The 23,893-nt window shown below is 44.1% G+C and overlaps 2 protein-coding genes across 2 annotated transcripts in view; one reads left to right on the top strand and one right to left on the bottom strand.

Annotated features, from left to right (window-relative positions):
- NFS1 (NFS1 cysteine desulfurase) overlaps positions 1–17,976 on the bottom strand; it is a 42,782-nt gene extending 24,806 nt beyond the window's left edge. The window contains 6 exon segments of the mRNA XM_056548082.1: positions 4–156; positions 637–720; positions 1,803–1,919; positions 11,174–11,250; positions 17,758–17,859; positions 17,862–17,976. Coding sequence (XP_056404057.1) covers positions 4–156; positions 637–720; positions 1,803–1,919; positions 11,174–11,250; positions 17,758–17,859; positions 17,862–17,961 — 633 coding nt within the window. The 5' untranslated portion in view covers positions 17,962–17,976.
- ROMO1 (reactive oxygen species modulator 1) lies at positions 17,855–20,929 on the top strand. The gene is made up of 3 exons (XM_056548083.1): positions 17,855–18,011; positions 19,609–19,742; positions 20,774–20,929. The coding sequence occupies exons 2-3, from the start codon at positions 19,609–19,611 to the stop codon at positions 20,880–20,882; spliced, it is 243 nt and encodes an 80-aa protein (XP_056404058.1). The 5' UTR covers positions 17,855–18,011; the 3' UTR covers positions 20,883–20,929.
- The last annotated feature ends 2,964 nt before the right edge of the window (positions 20,930–23,893 follow it).

A 23,893-nucleotide genomic window follows, 5' to 3' on the forward strand; every position in this document is an offset into this window, starting at 1 on the left:
CACCTTCAGATCCAAGAGGCCGTTCTTCTGGACAGGAAGGTAAGATACCTGGAACCCTTCAGCTTCTAAGGAGCGGCACGAGTCCAGGACGCACTTGTGTTCGGTCTGGGTGGTGATCAGGTGTTTTTTCCTGGACTTGTAAAATCTGGCAACACCCTTCAGGCCGTGGACAGAAAGAATAATTAAAGCAAAAAAAAAATATTATAAGTAAAAAAAAATTTAAAAATAATGCAAAAGAAGAGAGCAGATATTTTCTTAATATAAATTAACTACAATTAAAATATAAAAATTACATACAATGTCTGTTTAAATTCATGCTGCCAAAAGCTGCTGAGATGAGATGGAAGCCTTGATTTACTTTTCAGGGTCAGTATGGATCCTCTGGAGGAGGCAGACAGACTAACATCTGGTCCTAGCCTCTTAGTGTTTCTCAAGCAGTGTGGGTCCCGATGTTGCAAAACTACAACTCCCAGCATGTCCGGACAGCCTTCGGCTGTCCGGGCATGCTGGGAGTTGTAGTTTTGCAACATCTTGAGGCACCCTGGTTGTGAAACACTGGACTTGCAAAAACAAATAATTTGTATCTCCAACAGATTATAGATTTGGATGATCGTTCATATGAGAGATAAGAATTACCTTGAGCGCGAGATTGTTGGATTCAGTTGCCCCACTAGTGAATATAATCTCTCTGGGATCCGCTCCAATCAAGGAGGCCACTTGCTGAAAAAAAATAAAAAATAAAAAAAAATTATTTCAGAAAAAATATTTCAACTTCCTGAAAGTTGTGTAGCCTTCTCATTATCAGTGTTGTGTTGTCTCAGCAGCTCCCAGGCTCCTCCTCCTCTCCTGACAGGAAGCTGTGTAGTCCTCTCAGTCAGTGTGGTGTTGCCTTAGCAGCTCCCAGGCTCCTCCCTCTCTTATATGAAGTTGTGTAGTCCTATTATTATCAGTGCTGTGTTGTCTCAGCAGCTCCCATGATCCTCTGCCTGACAGGAAGTTGTGTATTCCTCTTATTGTCAGCAAAGTGTTGTCTGAGGAGCTCTCTCCAAAGACAATGCATAAGCCTCTGCTGTCTAGGGAGATGTGGCTGGATCCTGTCCCCGAGCTCTAGCTCCACCCCCTGAGTGATGTCATCACCTCTGACCAGCTCCTACAGCCAACATCACCATCTCACTGTAATATACACGGATATTTATATCTTTATTGGGACATTTAGGGAAGAATGAGGAGTGGTTACAGCAGGCTGTCTAATGCTGAACAATGCCACAGGCAGAGGAGCAGACAGGGAATGAATACAGCAGGTTCTGCAGATTTATTGTTCTGAAATGTTCTTTAGCAGCTCTGAGTGGAGAACTGGCAGAAGTCCTGTGGGAGGGGAATAGGCAGAAAGAGCTGAGGGAAAGCAATGCATTCTGGGAATTGTACTGAGCAACTGCTTAACCAGAATGAAGTGATCGGACAAGACAGGGGAGAGGATTACAGACCCTCAAAACAAACCAATATTTAGGAATTTCAGAACAGGGACAGACAGGTAAGAAATGCTATGTGTGTGTCTGCAGTATTTATATATTTCTTACCTTAGGTCGGAGTGCCCCTTAGACATGTCTGAGCAACATGTGAAAAGTTGTTCTAAATTATAGTGGCGACGCATAGATTGCTGCATGTTTTCTGCTGCTGACTTGAATGGGTAGCAAAATCTGCTGCAGAAAATATGCAGCAGATCCTGTACGTGTGAATGTTCCCTAAAACTAGATATGATAGTAAAATGCCTTAATACGGCCCCTAATTCTCCGGGCCATTACCTCTCGTGCTCTCTCCATGGCCTTCTCGCTCTCCCAGCCGTAGGCGTGAGTTCTGGAGTGGGGGTTTCCATAAAAATTCACCAGATACGGCAACATACGATCTAATACTCGAGGATCCTAAGAGAAGATACAGAATAAAACACACGGGAGGGTGAGAGATCATTGGGGAGAGAAGAGTATACAAGTATACAATCACCAGGGGGGACAGAGTATACAATCACTGGGGGTGGGGGGGTACAGAGTATACAATCACTGGGGGGGGGGTGAAGAGTATACAATCACCAGGGGGGACAGAGTATACAATCACTGGGGGGGGGGGGGGTACAGAGTATACAATCACTGGGGGGGGGGGGTACAGAGTATACAATCACTGGGGGGGGGAGGTACAGAGTATACAATCACTGGGGGGGGGGGTACAAAGTATACAATCACTGGGGGGGAGGTACAGAGTATACAATCACTGGGGGGGAGGTACAGAGTATACAATCACTGGGGGGGAGGTACAGAGTATACAATCACTGGGGGGGAGGTACAGAGTATACAATCACTGGGGGGAGGTACAGAGTATACAATCACTGGGGGAGGGGGTACAGAGTATACAATCACTGGGGGAGGGGGTACAGAGTATACAATCACTGGGGGGGGGGTACAGAGTATACAATCACTGGGGGGGGGGTACAGAGTATACAATCACTGGGGGGGGGGTACAGAGTATACAATCACTGGGGGGGGGTACAGAGTATACAATCACTGGGGGGGTACAGAGTATACAATCACTGGGGGGGGGTACAGAGTATACAATCACTGGGGGGGGTGTACAGAGTATACAATCACTGGGGGGGGGGTACAGAGTATACAATCACTGGGGGGGGGTACAGAGTATACAATCACTGGGGTGGGGGTACAGAGTATACAATCACTGGGGGGGGGGTACAGAGTATACAATCACTGGGGGGGGGGGGTACAGAGTATACAATCACTGGGGGGGGGGTACAGAGTATACAATCACTGGGGGGGGGGTACAGAGTATACAATCACTGGGGGGGGGGTACAGAGTATACAATCACTGGGGGGGGGGTGTACAGAGTATACAATCACTGGGGGGGGGGTACAGAGTATACAATCACTGGGGGGGGGGGTACAGAGTATACAATCACTGGGGGGGGGGTACAGAGTATACAATCACTGGGGGGGGTACAGAGTATACAATCACTGGGGGGGGGTGTACAGAGTATACAATCACTGGGGGGGGGTACAGAGTATACAATCACTGGGGGGGGGTACAGAGTATACAATCACTGGGGGGGGTACAGAGTATACAATCACTGGGGGGGTACAGAGTATACAATCACTGGGGGGGTACAGAGTATACAATCACTGGGGGGGGGGTACAGAGTATACAATCACTGGGGGGGGGGTACAGAGTATACAATCACTGGGGGGGGTACAGAGTATACAATCACTGGGGGGGGGTACAGAGTATACAATCACTGGGGGGGGGGGTACAGAGTATACAATCACTGGGGGGGTACAGAGTATACAATCACTGGGGGGGTACAGAGTATACAATCACTGGGGGGGTACAGAGTATACAATCACTGGGGGGGGTACAGAGTATACAATCACTGGGGGGGGTACAGAGTATACAATCACTGGGGGGGGTACAGAGTATACAATCACTGGGGGGGGGGGGTACAGAGTATACAATCACTGGGGGGGGGTACAGAGTATACAATCACTGGGGGGGGGTACAGAGTATACAATCACTGCGGGGTACAGAGTATACAGTATTAGAGTATACTGACGCGCCCCCTCACCCCCCCCCCCCCTCCATCATTCTGCCCCCTTACCCCCCCCCCCCTCCGTCATTCTGCCCCCTCACCCCCCCCCTCCATCATTCTGCCCCCTTACACCTCCCCCCCCCCCTCCATCATTCTGCCCCCTCACGCCCCCCCCTCCATCATTCTGCCCCCTCAGCCCCCCCCCCCCCTCCATCATTCTGCCCCCATCCCCCATAATGACAGTGATCACAGAATTCTACAAATCTTTACTAATTTATTGAGAAGGAAAAACCTATAATCTCACAGTGACATAAGTATTCATACCCTTCTACTATGACACGTGACATAAGTATTCATACCCTCTACTATGACACGTGACATAAGTATTCATACCCTCTACTATGACACGTGACATAAGTATTCATACCCTCTACTATGACATAAATATTCATACCCTCTACTATGACACGTGACATAAGTATTCATACCCTCTACTATGACACGTGACATAAGTATTCATGACCCTCTACTATGACACGTGACATAAGTATTCATACCCTCTACTATGACACGTGACAAGTATTCATACCCTCTACTATGACACGTGACATAAGTATTCATAACCCTCTACTATGACACGTGACATAAGTATTCATACCCTCTACTATGACACGTGACATAAGTATTCATACCCTCTACTATGACACGTGACATAAGTATTCATACCCTCTACTATGACACGTGACATAAGTATTCATACCCTCTACTATAACACATGACATAAGTATTCATACCCTCTACTATAACACATGACATAAGTATTCATACCCTCTACTATAACACATGACATAAGTATTCATACCTCTACTATGACATAAATATTCATACCCTCTACTATGACATAAGTATTCATACCCTCTACTATGACACGTGACATAAGTATTCATACCCTCTACTAAGACACGTGACATAAGTATTCATACCCTCTACTATGACACGTGACATAAATATTCATACCCTCTACTATGACATAAATATTCATACCCTCTACTATAACACATGACATAAGTATTCATACCCTCTACTATGACACGTGACATAAGTATTCATACCCTCTTACTATGACACGTGACATAAATATTCATACCCTCTACTATGACATAAATATTCATACCCTCTACTATAACACATGACATAAATATTCATACCCTCTACTATGACACGTGACATAAGTATTCATACCCTCTACTATGACACGTGACATAAGTATTCATACCCTCTACTATGACACGTGACATAAGTATTCATACCCTCTACTATGACACGTGACATAAGTATTCATACCCTCTACTATGACATAAGTATTCATACCCTCTACTATAACATGTGACATAAGTATTCATACCCTCTACTATGACACGTGACATAAGTATTCATACCCTCTACTATGACACGTGACATAAGTATTCATACCCTTTACTATGACAAGTATTCATACCCTCTACTATAACATGTGACATAAGTATTCATACCCTCTACTATGACAAATATTCATACCCTCTACTATAACACATGACATAAGTATTACCCTCTACTATGACACGTGACATAAGTATTCATACCCTTTACTATGACAAGTATTCATACCCTCTACTATAACATGTTACATAAGTATTCATACCCTCTACTATAACATGTGACATAAGTATTCATACCCTTTACTATAACATGTGACATAAGTATTCATACCCTCTACTATAACATGTGACATAAGTATTCATACCCTTTACTATGACACGTGACATAAGTATTCATACCCTCTACTATAACATGTGACATAAGTATTCATACCCTTTACTACGACACGTGACATAAGTATTCATACCCTCTACTATAACATGTGACATAAGTATTCATACCCTCTACTATGACACGTGACATAAGTATTCATACCCTCTACTATAACACGTGACATAAGTATTCATACCCTTTACCACAACATGTGACATAAGTATTCATACCCTCTACTATGACACGTGACATAAGTATTCATACCCTCTACTATAACACGTGACATAAGTATTCATACCCTCTACTATGACACGTGACATAAGTATTCATACCCTCTACTATAACACATGACATAAGTATTCATACCCTCTACTATGACATAAATATTCATACCTCTACTATGACATAAGTATTCATACCCTCTACTATAACACATGACATAAGTATTCATACCCTCTACTATGACACGTGACATAAGTATTCATACCCTCTACTATGACACGTGACATAAGTATTCATACCCTCTACTATAACACATGACATAAGTATTCATACCCTCTACTATAACACATGACATAAGTATTCATACCCTCTACTATAACACATGACAAGTATTCATACCCTCTACTATGACATAAATATTCATACCCTCTACTATGACATAAATATTCATACCCTCTACTATGACATAAATATTCATACCCTCTACTATGACACGTGACATAAGTATTCATACCCTCTACTATGACACGTGACATAAATATTCATACCCTCTACTATGACATAAATATTCATACCCTCTACTATAACACATGACATAAGTATTCATACCCTCTACTATGACACGTGACATAAGTATTCATACCCTCTACTATGACACGTGACATAAGTATTCATACCCTCTACTATGACACGTGACATAAGTATTCATACCCTCTACTATGACATAAGTATTCATACCCTCTACTATAACATGTGACATAAGTATTCATACCCTCTACTATGACACGTGACATAAGTATTCATACCCTCTACTATGACACGTGACATAAGTATTCATACCCTTTACTATGACAAGTATTCATACCCTCTACTATAACATGTGACATAAGTATTCATACCCTCTATGACAAATATTCATACCCTCTACTATAACACATGACATAAGTATTCATACCCTCTACTATGACACGTGACATAAGTATTCATACCCTTTACTATGACAAGTATTCATACCCTCTACTATAACATGTTACATAAGTATTCATACCCTCTACTATAACATGTGACATAAGTATTCATACCCTTTACTATAACATGTGACATAAGTATTCATACCCTTTACTATAACATGTGACATAAGTATTCATACCCTCTACTATAACATGTGACATAAGTATTCATACCCTTTACTATGACACGTGACATAAGTATTCATACCCTCTACTATAACATGTGACATAAGTATTCATACCCTTTACTACGACACGTGACATAAGTATTCATACCCTCTACTATAACATGTGACATAAGTATTCATACCCTCTACTATAACACGTGACATAAGTATTCATACCCTCTACTATAACACGTGACATAAGTATTCATACCCTTTACCACAACATGTGACATAAGTATTCATACCCTCTACTATGACACGTGACATAAGTATTCATACCCTCTACTATAACACGTGACATAAGTATTCATACCCTCTACTATAACACGTGACATAAGTATTCATACCCTTTACCACAACATGTGACATAAGTATTCATACCCTCTACTATGACACGTGACATAAGTATTCATACCCTCTACTATAACACGTGACATAAGTATTCATACCCTCTACTATAACACGTGACATAAGTATTCATACCCTTTATTCAGTTCTCAGTTGAAGCCCCTTTGGCAGTGATTCCGGCCTCCAGTCTTCTTGGGATGAGGCCATTAGGTTTACACTGGATTTGGGGATTTTCCTCCATTTTCTCTGTAGATCCTCTCAGTTCTGTCGGATTGGATGGGGATCATCGGTGAAGCCATTTTCCGGTCTCTCCAGAGACGTCCTATTGGGTTCGGGCTCTGGCTGGGTTGTCCCTAATCCGCTCCTATGTTGTCCTAGCCGTGCGCTTACAGTCATAGGCCCAGAACAGCGACCAATCACAGCTCAGCTAACAACCTGAGGTAAAGTGAAAGCTGAACTCTGATTGGTCGCTGTGGGAAAATCACTGTCTAGAGCAGTGGTCTCCAGCCTGCGGACCTCCAGATGTTGCAAAACTACAACTCCCAGCATGCCCGGACAGCCATCGGCTGTCCGGGCATGCTGGGAATTGTAGTTTTGCAACATCTGGAGGTCCGCAGGATGGAGACCACTGGTCTAGAGGAAAAAATGCTGAGTTGCCCATAGCAACCAATGAGATCACTTCTTTCATTTTGCAGAGGCCTTTCCAGAAATGAAGGAAGCGATCTGATTGGTTGCTATGGTGACAGGTTTTGATTAATCTCTCCCTATATCTTTCCTCACACAGATTGATAAATCTGGGCCATTGTCGTCACCACAGTCTGAGGTCCAGAGCGCTCGATCAGGTTTTCATTAGGAATCTCTCTTGGCTCTATTCAGCTTTTCCTCAACCCAGACCAATCTCCCTGTCCCCAGACATGATGCTGCCCCCACCATGATCACTGTAGGGATGGTATTGGAATAAATGGGGGAATATAAAGCCCAGAGGAAGCGCTTTAAAGGGGGATTCCAGGAAAAAAAAGAAAATGTTTATAAATATCAACTGGCTCCAGAAAGTTAAACAGATTTGTAAATTACTTCTATTAAAAAATCTTAATCCTTTCAGTACTTATGAGCTTCTGAAGTTAAAGGGGTACTCCGCCCCTGGCATCTTATCCCCTATCAAGAGGATAGGGGATAAGATGTTAGATTGCCGTGGTCCCGCTGCTGGGGACGCCGCCATCATTACTGCACAGAGCGAGTTTGCTCTGTGCGTAATGACGGGAGATACAGGGGCCGGAGCAGCGTGACATCATGGCTCCGCCCCTCATGACATCACGGACCGTCCCCTTAATGCAAGTCTATGGCAGGGGGCGTGACAACCGCCACGCCCCCGTCCCATAGACTTGTATTGACGGGGGTGGGCCGTGACGTCACAAGGGGCGGAGCCGTAACGTAACGATGCTCCGGCCCCTGTATTGCCCGTCATTACGTGCAGAGCGATCTCACTCTGCGCAGTAATGATAGCGGGGTGCTGCAGCAGCGATCCCCAGGGTCCGCAGCAGCGATCCCTAGGGTCCCCAGCAGCGGGACCCCGGCGATCTGACATCTTATCCCCTATCCTTTGGATAGGGGATAAGATGTCTAGTGGCGGAGTACCTCTTTAAGGTTGTTCTTTTCTGTCTAAGTGCTCTCTGATGACACGTATCTAGGGAAACGCCCAGTTTAGAAGCAAATCCCCATAGCAAACCTTTTCTAAACTGGGCGTTTCCTGAGACACGTGTCATCAGAGAGCACTTAGACAGAAAAGAACAACCTTAACTTCAGAAGCTCATAAGTACTGAAAGGATTAAGATTTTTTAATAGAAGTAATTTACAAATCTGTTTAACTTTCTGGAGCCAGTTGATATATTTAAAAAAAAAGTTTTTTCCTGGATAACCCCTTTAAGACGTAACCTTTAATAGAAATCACGATAAAACATCAGTTTTGTGACCCATTAAAATAAAGATTAAACATGAGTACCAATTGTAGTAAGCCCAACGTGTTTCTGCTGTGTAAAGCAGTTTTCTCAGGGGGATAGTTTTGGCACAATTTTTTAGTTGTATATTGGGTTAGACAAGCAAATATACATTGCCTTAGTCGGGTCATATATTGCGGTCACCAACTTACTGCACTCAATAAAGATAGATCATTCAGTGTAGACAAATAGGTATAGATCATTATATATGTCCCCCATAGTGCAGTGTAAAAGGAAGATGTATTAAAGATATAGTACCAAATACCGGACTGGCCCGTTTCCTGATGGTAACCTTCCATCACCCAGGAAACGGTTAAGCGTTCGGATATTCAATGCGGGTATGAGCGCTACCTACAGTGGTAGGGCGTCACGCTGCTGGTTACTGGCGCTCTCAGAGCCTCTCAACTGCATAATAATCAACACAAACACCCGTATATATACACGTAAGAGGCTCATAGTAACACGTCAGTTACCATATAAACACCCGTATATACACACAGGTGAGAGGCTCATAGTAACACATCAGTTACCATATAAACACCCGTATATATACACAGGTGAGAGGCTCATAGTAACACGTCAGTTACCATATAAACACATCAGTTACCATATAAACACCCGTATATATACACAGGTGAGAGGCTCATAGTAACACATCATGGAAAAAATAAACAAAAGCACAAAGAAAACTGGACATTCATATATATATATATATATATATATATATATATATATACACACATATATATATATATACACACGTGATTCAGCTTGAATGTGGAGTCACTGCTCCTATCTATTCAGGGAGGTCTCTGAAAATACAAAATCATAATCAATAATAAATCCCCATGTACAAAAACATAATAAACATAGAAAACTTGAGAAAAAAGTTACAGCATTAATTACATTAAACGACTAATTTCATAATCCCGATTCATTCCACGGGGGTCCGAAACACCTCACATTTCAGTAGGAGCTTCTTAAAGGGGTACTCTGCGTCTCAGCGTTTGGAAAAAACTGTTCCGAACACTGGAGCCAGGAGCTCGTAACGTCATAGCCCCGCCCCCTCATGATGTCTATGGGAGGGGGCGTGACAGCCGTCAAGCCCCCTCCCATACACTTGCATTGCGGAGGCAGGTTGTGACATCATGAGGGGGTGGGGCTATGACGTCACGAGCTCCCGTCGCTGGCTCCAGCGTTCGGAACAGTTTGATCCAAATGCTGAGCAGCGGAGTACCCCTTTAAGAAGATCCTACTGTGAGGCATTTTGGATCCATAAATTGGACACCTTGGATCCCTGTGGAATGAATCGGGATTATGATTTTAGTCGTTTAATGTAATTCATGTTGTAACTTGTTTCTCCATTTCTTTCTATGTTTCTTATGTTTTTGTACATGGGGATTTGTTATTGATTAGGATTTTGTATTTTCAGCGACCTACCGGAATAGGTGTTTGCTCTGATATATAGAAAGGGCTGTGTCTGAGCTCTATGGGCAGTTCTTCCCCCTCATGGCTTGGTGTTTGCTCTGATATACATTGTCAGCTGTGAGACCTTATATAGACAGGGTTGTATCTGTGCTCTACAGGCAGTTCTTTCCTTCTCATGGCTTGGTGTTTGCTTTGATATACATTGTCAGCTGTGAGATCTTATATAGACAGGGCTGTCTCTGAGCTCTACAGGCAGTTCTTTCCGTCTCATGGCTTGGTGTTTGCTCTGATATACATTGTCAGCTGTGAGATCTTATATAGACAGGGTTGTATCTGTGCTCTACAGGCAGTTCTTTCCTCCTCAAGGCTTGGTGTTTGCTCTGATATATAGATAGGGATGTGTCTTGTCCAATCAGATGAATTTACCACAGGAGACTCCGACCAAGATGGAGAAACATGTCAGAGATGATCCAGACAAATGGGAGGAGCCAGAGATAAATATCCTGTGTCATAGACGGGTATGAATACTTATGTCGACGTGAAATGCAAGTTCTTTATTTTTAATAAGTTTGCAAACATTTCTTTACACGATATTCTTGCGATATTGGTGACAAATTTATCACAACTCACCAGAGGACTTGTGGCCTGAACGTCCATATACAGAGGCCTGAACTCCGACCTATCAGAGATCTGCTCATTGTGTCCGTCTGCAATAAAATACAGAAGATTAGATATACATTATATATCAAAAATACAGAAGATATAGATACACATTATATATACATTATATATCAAAAATACAGAAGATTAGATATACATTATATATACACATATATCAAAATACAGAAGATATAGATACACATTATATATACATTATATATCAAAAATACAGAAGATTAGATATACATTATATATACACATATATCAAAAATACAGAAGATATAGATATACAATATATACACATTATATATCAAAAATACAGAAGATTATATATACATTATATACACATTATATATCAAAAATACAGAAGATTAGATATACATTATATATACATTATATATCAAAAATACAGAAGATTAGATATACATTATATATACATTATATATCAAAAATACAGAAGATATAGATATACAATATATATCAAAAATACAGAAGATATAGATATACATTATATATATATATATATATATATATATATATATATACACACACACACATTATATACATATACATCTCCGTACAGTTTATTCCCTTTGTGTGTATTAGAACTAAACAAAAAAAAAAAAAAAAAAGGAGGAAAAAAAGCAAATTGGACATAATGTCCCCAAACTCCAAAAATGGTCTGGACAAAATTATTGGCCCCTTTCATAATTGTGGATAAATAAGATTGTTTCAAGCTAAATTTCAGGGGTGCCAACATTATATATACTAGAGATCTATATACTATGCACAGGGATCCATGGTGTGACATGAAATGTATAGAGTAGGTCACATGCCGACAGCAACCAATCAGATCACTTCTTTCATTTTGAAAAAGGCCTCTGAAAAGTGAAAGCAGCGATCTGATTGGTTGCTATGGGTAACATCCCGCCTCTACACAGGTTGTGATAAATCTTCCACCACCTTTGGATTCATTCGTTTAGTTATCGTTCGGCGACGTCAATAAAACTACAAAATTATATTATTATTATTCTGTCCATTAATTACACAAATATAACTTCAATATTGGGGGAGATTTATCAAAACCTGTGCAGAGGAAGAGCGGTGCAGTTACCCATAGCAACCAATCAGATCGCTGCTTTCATTTCCCACAGGTCTCTAAATTGTGATTATAATTACAACAAATCAATTCTCCAGCGATAGTTAGGGCCTCATTCACACTGCGGGATTGTTACAATCAGTACAGTATATACAACTATATTACACTATATACACCGTCCTCTCTATTACACTATATACACCGTCCTCTCTATTACACCAGACACAGCATACACACCGCGTCCCCTACATGACGGTATATACACACCGCGCCCCCTACATGACGGTATATACACACCGCGCCCCCTACATGACGGTATATACACACCGCTCCCCCTACATGACGGTATATACAAACCGCGCCCCTACATGACGGTATATACACACCGCGCCCCCTACATGACGGTATATACACACCGCGCCCCCTACATGACGGTATATACACACCGCGCCCCCTACATGACGGTATATACACACCGCGCCCCCTACATGACGGTATATACACACCGCTCCCCCTACATGACGGTATATACAACCGCGCCCCCTACATGACGGTATATACACACCGCGCCCCCTACATGACGGTATATACACACCGCGCCCCCCTACATGACGGTATATACACACCGCGCCCCCTACATGACGGTATATACACACCGCGCCCCCTACATGACGGTATATACACACCGCGCCCCCTACATGACTGTATATACACACCGCGCCCCCTACATGACTGTATATACACACCGCGCCCCCTACATGACTGTATATACACACCGCGCCCCCTACATGACGGTATATACGGTATATACACCGCGTCCCCTACATTACAGTATATACGGTATACACCGCGTCCCCAACCAGTACAGTATATACACCGTCCCCTCTATTACAGCATATACAGTATATACACCGTCCTCTCTATTACACTATATACACCAGACACAGCATACACACCGCGTCCCCTACATGACGGTATATACACCGCTTCCCCTACATGACGGTATATACACCACGTCCCCTACATTACAGTACATACGGTATACACACCGCGCCCCCTACATGACGGTATATACACACCGCGCCCCCTACATGACGGTATATACACACCGCGCCCCCTACATGACGGTATATACACACCGCGCCCCCTACATGACGGTATATACACCGCGTCCCCTACATTACAGTATATACGGTATATACACCGCGTCCCCTTCATTACAGTATATACGGTATATACACCGCGTCCCCTTCATTACAGTATATACAGTATATACACCGCGTCCCCTTCATTACAGTATATACAGTATATACACCGCGTCCCCTTCATTACAGTATATACACCGCGTCCCCTACATTACGGTATATACGGTATATACACCGCGACCCCTACATTACAGTATATACGGTATATACACCGCGACCCCTACATTACAGTATATACGGTATATACACCGCGTCCCCTACATTACAGTATATACGGTATATACACCGCGTCCCCTACATTACAGTATATACGGTATATACACCGCGTCCCCTACATTACAGTATATACGGTATATACACCGCGCCCCCTACATTACAGTATATACACCGCGCCCCCTACATTACAGTATATACACCGCGCCCCCTACATTACAGTATATACACCGCGTCCCCTACATTACAGTATATACGGTATATACACCGCGTCCCCTACATTACGGTATATACACCGCGTCCCCTACATTACGGTATATACACCGCGTCCCCTACATTACGGTATATACACCGCGTCCCCTCCATTACGGTATATACACCGCGTCCCCTACATTACGGTATATACACCGCGTCCCCTACATTACGGTATATACACCGCGTCCCCTACATTACGGTATATACACCGCGTCCCCTACATTACGGTATATACACCGCGTCCCCTACATTACGGTATATACACCGCGTCCCCTACATTACGGTATATACACCGCGTCCCTACATTATGGTATATACACCGCGTCCCCTACATTACGGTATATACACCGCGTCCCCTACATTACGGTATATACACCGCGTCTCCTACATTACGGTATATACGGTATATACACCGCGTTCCCTACATTACGGTATATACACCGCATCCCCTACATTACGGTATATACACCGCCTCCCCTACATTACAGTATATACGGTATATACACCGCCTCCCCTACATTACAGTATATACGGTATATACACCGCCTCCCCTACATTACAGTATATACGGTATATACACCGCCTCCCCTACATTACAGTATATACGGTATATACACCGCGTTCCCTACATTACGGTATATACACCGCATCCCCTACATTACGGTATATACACCGCCTCCCCTACATTACAGTATATACGGTATATACACCGCCTCCCCTACATTACAGTATATACGGTATATACACCGCCTCCCCTACATTACAGTATATACGGTATATACACCGCCTCCCCTACATTACAGTATATACGGTATATACACCGCCTCCCCTACATTACAGTATATACGGTATATACACCGCCTCCCCTACATTACAGTATATACGGTATATACACCGCCTCCCCTACATTACAGTATATACGGTATATACACCGCGTCCCCTACATTACAGTATATACGGTATATACACCGCGTCCCCTACATTACGGTATATACACCGCGTCCCCTACATTACGGTATATACACCGCATCCCCTACATTACAGTATATACACTGCGTCCCCTACAATACAGTATATACGGTATATACACCGCGTCCCCTACATTACAGTATATACGGTATATACACCGCGTCCCCTACATTACAGTATATACGGTATATACACCGCGTCCCCTACATTACAGTATATACGGTATATACAACGCGTCCCCTACATTACAGTATATACGGTATATACAACGCGTCCCCTACATTACAGTATATACGGTATATACAACGCGTCCCCTACATTACAGTATATACGGTATATACAACGCGTCCCCTACATTACAGTATATACGGTATATACAACGCGTCCCCTACATTACAGTATATACGGTATATACAACGCGTCCCCTACATTACAGTATATACGGTATATACACCGCGTCCCCTACATTACAATATATACGGTATATACACCGCGTCCCCTACATTACAATATATACGGTATACACCGCGTCCCCTACATTACAGTATATACGGTATATACACCGCGTCCCCTACATTACAGTATATACGGTATATACACCGCGTCCCCTACATTACAGTATATACGGTATATACACCGCGTCCCCTACATTACAGTATATACGGTATATACACCGCGTCCCCTACATTACAGTATATACGGTATATACACCGCGTCCCCTACATTACAGTATATACGGTATATACACCGCGTCCCCTACATTACAGTATATACGGTATATACACCGCGTCCCCTACATTACAGTATATACGGTATATACACCGCGTCCCCTACATTACAGTATATACGGTATATACACCGCGTCCCCTACATTACAGTATATACGGTATATACACCGCGTCCCCTACATTACAGTATATACGGTATATACACCGCGTCCCCTACATTACAGTATATACGGTATATACACCGCGTCCCCTACATTACAGTATATACGGTATATACACCGCGTCCCCTACATTACAGTATATACGGTATATACACCGCGTCCCCTACATTACAGTATATACGGTATATACACCGCGTCCCCTACATTACAGTATATACGGTATATACACCGCGTCCCCTACATTACAGTATATACGGTATATACACCGCGTCCCCTACATTACAGTATATACGGTATATACACCGCGTCCCCTACATTACAGTATATACGGTATATACACCGCGTCCCCTACATTACAGTATATACGGTATATACACCGCGTCCCCTACATTACAGTATATACGGTATATACACCGCGTCCCCTACATTACAGTATATACGGTATATACACCGCGTCCCCTACATTACAGTATATACGATATACACACAGTCCCCTACATTACAATATATACGGTATACACACCGCGTCCCCTACATTACAGTATATACACCGCGTCCCCTACATTACAGTATATACGGTATATACACCGCGTCCCCTACATTACAGTATATACGATATACACACAGTCCCCTACATTACAATATATACGGTATACACACAGTCCCCTACATTACAATATATACGGTATATACACCGCGTCCCCTACATTACAGTATATACGATATACACACAGTCCCCTACATTACAGTATATACGATATACACACAGTCCCCTACATTACAATATATACGGTATATACACCGCGTCCCCTACATTACAGTATATACACCGCGTCCCCTACATTACAGTATATACGGTATATACACCGCGTCCCCTACATTACAGTATATACGGTATATACACACAGTCCCCTACATTACAGTATATACGATATACACAGTCCCCTACATTACAGTATATACACCACGTCACCCTACATTACAATATATACGGTATATACACCGCGTCCCCTACATTACAGTATATACGGTATATACACCGCGACCCCTACATTACAGTATATACGGTATATACACCGCGTCCCCTACATTACAGTATATACGGTATATACACCGCGTCCCCTACATTACGGTATATACACACATTCCCCTACATTACAGTATATACGATATACACCGCGTCCCCTACATTACGGTATATACACACATTCCCCTACATTACAGTATATACGGTATATACACCGCGTCCCCTACATTACAGTATATACAGTATATACACACATTCCCCTACATTACAGTATATACGGTATATACACACATTCCCCTACATTACAGTATATACGGTATATACACACAGTCCCCTACATTACAGTATATACGATATACACAGTCCCCTACATTACAGTATATACACCACGTCCCCCTACATTACAATATATACGGTATATACACCGCGTCCCCTACATTACAGTATATACAGTATATACACACATTCCCCTACATTACAGTATATACGGTATATACACACATTCCCCTACATTACAGTATATACGGTATATACACACAGTCCCCTACATTACAGTATATACGATATACACAGTCCCCTACATTACAGTATATACACCACGTCCCCCTACATTACAATATATACGGTATATACACCGCGTCCCCTACATTACAGTATATACGGTATATACACATTCCCCTACATTACAGTATATACGATATACACCGCGTCCCCTACATTACGGTATATACACACATTCCCCTACATTACAGTATATACGGTATATACACCGCGTCCCCTACATTACAGTATATACAGTATATACACACATTCCCCTACATTACAGTATATACGGTATATACACACATTCCCCTACATTACAGTATATACGGTACACTCCGCTCCGGTACACGTTACCTCTCGCCTCCCCATGTCCGCTCCTCACTCCCCGGACTCTCCCGCAGGTCCCGGCCGGCAGGAGGCTCCTCAGCGCGGCTCTGCACAGCATCATTCTCGGCTCCTGTGTGTTGTGTAACGGCGTCCGGGGGCGGGGTTACCGGGGACAGAAGTGGGAGGAGTGAGCGCCGACTTCCGGCAGGAGGAGGAGACATCTGACGTCATCAGCACGCGACACCGAGCGCTTGACACCACAGAGGAGACCGCGGGGAGAGGTGAGAGGTCACCGGGGGGGACCGGGCTCCGTACTCCTTACCGATCCAGCCGTACCACGTGATCTCAGGACGGTACAGCGCCACGGCTATGGGCGACTCCATAACAGTCTGTACCAACCAGCGTGCGCCGAGCTGATGAGAAACTACAACTCCCAGCATGCCCTGAAAGCCGATACAATCGATACTATAGAGCAGTGGTCTTTAAACTGTGGACCTCCAGCTGTTGCAAAACGACAACTACCAGCATGCCCAGACAGCCGTTGGCTGTCCGGGCATGCTGGGAGTTGTAGTTTTGCAACAGCTGAAAGCACCATGGTTGGTATTGTGGTGAGCCACGGGGGTGCGATGTGAGGTGAAGGGGCAGATGGTGTTAACCCCTAAGTGTTCGTGATGCCAGGGTGTGGTTTGCCTATGTAACCACCTGAAGGTGATCCTGTTACTCCTAGGTTAGGCGGGGTAAATAATAGTCCAAGGCCAGGTTAGGGTTAACAGTAGCTTTACTGAAGTTGAATAGTGTAACAGTCTTTACAGGGTAGTGAGGATCCCAGAGAGGTGACCAGTAACACGAGGGACCGCGCAGCTTGCTGGGACTTGTAGTGACTTTGAGAGACTCTAGCGCTGACGCGTTGCTCGGGGGGGTTGCCGGTAGCCTGCGGCCGTTGCTCGGGGGGGTCGCCGGTAGCCTGCGGCCGTTGCTCGGGGGGGGTCGCCGGTAGCCTGCGGCCGTTGCTCGGGGGGGTCGCCGGTAGCCTGCGGCCGTTGCTCGGGGGGGTCGCCGGTAGCCTGCGGCCGTTGCTCGGGGTTCTAAACTAATAATAATATCACTAATAGTGGCAGCTTCAGCGGCAGCTTCATGAGCATGCTCGCTCCCCCTCCCCTTTTAGCAGCACAGAAAGCAAAGACCAATACGCCAATTACCACTGAAGGGGTGTAGAGTAAGTAGTGAAGCTTGAAGCTGCAGCACTTCATTCGCTTGGCTGAATCTCCAGAAAGGGGCTATGACCTCCTGTGCCTGCTCGCTCCCCCTCCCATTTAGTGGCACTGGACGCCAAGACCCCGTCAGCCTGCGCGCATTACTCTGGGTTGGGGGGAGCGAGCAGTAAAGCTTGAAACTACAGCACTTCATCAGCTTGGCTGCACCTCCAGGACAGGTGCTACAACTTCATGCACCTGCTCGCTCCCCCTTCACTGAAAGCCAAGACCTATTTGCCTGAAGGGGTGGGGGAGCGAGCAGTGAAGCTTGAAGCTGCAGCAAGTGATCAGCTTTGCTGCACGTCCTTAGATAAGTGCTACAACCACATGTGCCTGCTAGCTCCCCTTCCTCTTAAGTAGCACTGGAAGCAGAGACCACTACACCAAGGGGTGGGGGAGCGAGCAGTGAAGCATGCAGCTGCAGCACTTAATCAGCTTGGCCATGAATAACACTTTATCATTGTTTTCCAACCAGGGAGCCTCCATCTGTTGCAAAACTACAATTCCCAGCATGCCCGGACAGCCTTCGCCTGTCAGGGCATGCTGGGAGTTGTAGTTTTGCAACAGCTGGTTGGCAATCACTGTTGTATATAGACCCTGAAGGACTCCTCTTTTTCTCATGCAGATGCCGGTTGCAGTTGGTGGTCCCTACGGGCAGTCGCAGCCCAGATGCTTTGACAAGGTGAAGATGGGCTTCATGATGGGCTTCTCTGTAGGCATGGCCGCCGGGGCGCTCTTTGGCACTTTCTCATGTCTAAGGTAAGCGACAAAGTTCAGCCGATATCTGTCCCGACCAAAGTACAAGATAAAATAAATAAATCGCCCCGGATTCACCGGAGCACAAATACTGGAAATCTCCAAATAAACTATAAAAACAGCGAAATATAGACGGGTAAAAAAAAGAGGAATCTGTCATTATAATTATTTATTATATTTATGAAAATTTTGTAATAATAATAAAAGCTTTGAGCCCTTACTGACGCCTGGAGTGTATGAAGCGCACTCCCACAAGACGAGCGCACTTCATAATTTTTTTTTTTTTTTTTTTTTAAGTCAACTTGTGCCAGAACATATACAGATTTGTAAATTACTTCTATATAAAAAAAATCTTAACCCTTCCAGTACTTATCAGCTGCTGTATGCTCCACAGGAAGTTGTGTAGTTCTTTCCAGTCTGACCACAGTGCTCTCTGCTGACACCTCTGTCCATGCCAGGAACTGTCCAGAGCAGGAGAGGTTTTCTATGGGGATTTGTTCCTACACTGGACAGTTCCTGACACGGACAGAGGTGTCAGCAGAGAGCACTGTGGTCAGACTGGAAAGAACTACACAACTTCCTGTGCATCATACAGCAGCTGATAAGTACTGAAAGGATTAAGATTTTTAAATAGAAGTAATTTACAAATCAGTTTAACTTTTTCGAGCCAGTAGATAGATTTTTTTTTTTTCCCACTGGAGTGCCCCTTTTTAATAAAAAAAAAAAAAAAAAAACTGAAGATCAAAGCACAAAATAAAGTCCTCGTACAGCCGTGTAAACAAAAAAAAAAAAATTTGGGTGGTCAAAATAAATCAATGTTTAGCATATTAGTTATTTAAATACCGTTAATAGTAGTAAAATAAAAGAGAAGCGGTGTAAATCTAGGACATTGTCACTGAGAGGGCTGCGCCCGGAGAAAGCAGCGGCGTTAATTAACCGCAGCGTGTGAACACCGCCTAACCTTATAATGAATGATAAATCTGATGCTGGGGTCTAGGGTGACATCATAGTTACAGATCATTTGTGTTTTGCAGATTCGGAATGAGAGGTCGAGAGCTTGTGGGCGGCATTGGGAAGACCATGATGCAAAGCGGCGGCACGTTTGGAACATTTATGGCCATTGGGATGGGAATTCGGTGTTAATAAAAAATCTACAGTCTCGTTCACACAATGAGTCGTAATTATCTTCATTAATGCGCCATTGTCTGTTTTTTGTATTATATGAAATGCTACAATCCTAAAGATCTCCCCCAGATCAGACGGGATCACTCACACATTATTTTGTTATTTTTTCACTTTTAATTTTGAGACCAATAAATGTTTAATTATATATATTTATTTATTTTTTTGTCACATGAGCCAGTTCTCACGGGGGTGGGGGACTGACAACTGGGGACCCCTTCAATCTCTGAAATGGGTAGAGGAGAGCGGTCATCACATATGCACACCTCCGCTCCATTTATTGTCTATGGAGCTGCTGGGGACAGCTGAGAGCTGATCTCTGGCAGCCCAGCCCCGCCCGCTGATCTCTCTGGAAGCCCAGCCCCGCCCTCGGATCTCTCTGGCAGCCCAGCCTCGCCCGCTGATCTCTCTGGCAGATGAGCCCCGCCCTCAGATCTCTCTGGCAGCCCAGCCCCGCCCTCGGATCTCTCTGGCAGCCCAGCCCCGCCCTCGGATCTCTCTGGCAGCCCAGCCCCGCCCACTGATCTCTCTGGAAGCCCAGCCCCGCCCTCGGATCTCTCTGGAAGCCCAGCCCCGCCCTCGGATCTCTCTGGCAGATGAGCCCCGCCCTCGGATCTCTCTGGCAGATGAGCCCCGCCCTCGGATCTCTCTGGCAGATGAGCCCCGCCCTCGGATCTCTCTGGCAGATGAGCCCCGCCCTCGGATCTCTCTGGCAGATGAGCCCCGCCCTCGGATCTCTCTGGCAGATGAGCCCCGCCCTCGGATCTCTCTGGCAGATGAGCCCCGCCCTCGGATCTCTCTGGAAGCCCAGCCCCGCCCTCGGATCTCTCTGGCAGATGAGCCCCGCCCCCGGATCTCTCTGGCAGCCCAGCCCCGCCCTCGGATCTCTCTGGCAGCCGAGCCCCGCCCTCGGATCTCTCTGGCAGCCGAGCCCCGCCCTCGGATCTCTCTGGCAGATGAGCCCCGCCCTCGGATCTCTCTGGCAGCCGAGCCCCGCCCTCGGATCTCTCTGGCAGATGAGCCCCGCCCTCGGATCTCTCTGGCAGCTTAATTTACAATGAATGCACAGCATGCACGCTACATTACCAGATGAGACTGGTGCCTGTTCTCAAGATCATAGTGGGGTCCGACCGCTGGGAACTTGAATGTTCCTTGGGCCATTCATGAATAATTTTTGCAGTGTGGCAGAGCACTTTCTCTTGCTGTGACAGGTAATTTATATTGGGGGGAGGGGAAGGGAGGCCGAGTTGGTCTGCAGCAATGTCCAGGTAGGTGGTTGGTATCAAAGCAACGTTTACAAGAATTCCAGAGCTGTGGTTTTTAACGCTGCCGCCTTTCCGCCCTACCAGCTTTTTTTTATTTTTTTGTTTATCCTGGTCTCAGGTAACTGATAGGTATGGACTGCAAGACCCATGTTCATAGGCAACAATAGTCTGGAGCCTATCCATTGACATGAAATAGGGAGTTTTCTAGGTGTGACCTGTACAGAGGTCATTACACAGAAAGGGGGAGATCTTATCTATATAATGGTGTAACATATTAATGGTCTGATCCCATTGTATCTATATACTGGTGTCGCCTAGTGTGAATGACCTGATCCCATCTTATCTATATACTGAAGTCACCTATTGTAAATGGCCTGATCCCATCATATTTATATACTGTTGCCAGTAGGCAGCACAGGAAACCATTGGATTTATTAGTTACCTCGTGCTTCCAGGGAGAAAATTAAAAATATAACTAATCAATCAAAAAAAAAAAAGCGGGCCAGAACTAGACATTGGCCCTCATTTACTAAGAAAATCGGGTTGTAAGTCTATGTTGCTTTCTTACCCGACTGCTTTTTTCCCTGGTATTTATTATTATGTCGGATCCTGTTTGTCGCACTGGGTTTTGTAGGTTTTGGTTTCCAACTCCTCTGAGCTGTCGGGAAAAAATCCACAACAATTCAACAAATTCGGGTTGGAAACCTTTATAAATACGTGGGAAAGCTCAGAAATGTCGGGTAATGCCCCTTTTTCGGGTTTGGGAGAATCGACATCGGGTCCGTCGGGAAAAAATGACGCATCGTGTCGCAGACTGGCGCACGATGCGCCAAAAAAAAACCGACAAAAGAGGTCTGGTTTAGAATAGTAAATGAGGGCCATTGTGATCTAAAAAATATATATATATGGTGTGTGTGTGTGTGTGTGTATGTATGTATATATATATATATATATATATAATATTATGGGAGAAATCAATGTTTATTAGGGTGAGATGCGCCAAACATACTCTGTCTGTCATTCTTTGGCGGAACGGGAAACAAAATCAGCAAAAAGAACGGGAAAGGGTAGAAGTTAGGCGGCTTTCACACTAAAGTTCTTCCGTTATAAAGAGACTTTATAATGTTCCATTATGAAAACCCTTAAAAATGGCCGTTACAAAATCCCATTAAAGTCTATGGGATCTTTACATTATTCTTTTTAACCTGTCATTGCCCGTTATTAATAACTTGTTGTTTTGTGATGGGAGAAAAATAACGGCTGTTATTCATAATGGGCTATGACGGGTTAAAAAGGATAATGTAAAAATCCCATAGACTTTAATGGGATTTTGTAAGGCAATTTTTAAGGGTTTTCATAACAGAACATTATAACTGCTCTTTAAAACGGAAGAACTTTATATAGTAGTGTGAAAGCCGCCTTTATATAGAAGACGCCACTTCTATGTTGTGACGGCTGTAGTGGTACGTGAAGGTAGTTGGAGTTGACCATGTGTACAGTAGAGAAATGGGGTCCGGCAATCCCCGGTGATGTTAGTTGGTAGGATGTAGAGATGGCGATGTCAGAACTAATAGGCTGATCAAGGGGGCTATTCATCAGAAATACGACATGCAGAAAATTCTATTGAAGAAAGGCTGTACAGCACTCACCAGATCGTTGCCGAGAAAGGTACTTTTTTGAATTAGCAGGAACATTACAGCAGCGACA

The sequence above is a fragment of the Hyla sarda genome, chromosome 12 (genome assembly GCF_029499605.1).
Source record: "Hyla sarda isolate aHylSar1 chromosome 12, aHylSar1.hap1, whole genome shotgun sequence".
In the NCBI taxonomy this organism is placed as follows: domain Eukaryota; kingdom Metazoa; phylum Chordata; class Amphibia; order Anura; family Hylidae; genus Hyla; species Hyla sarda.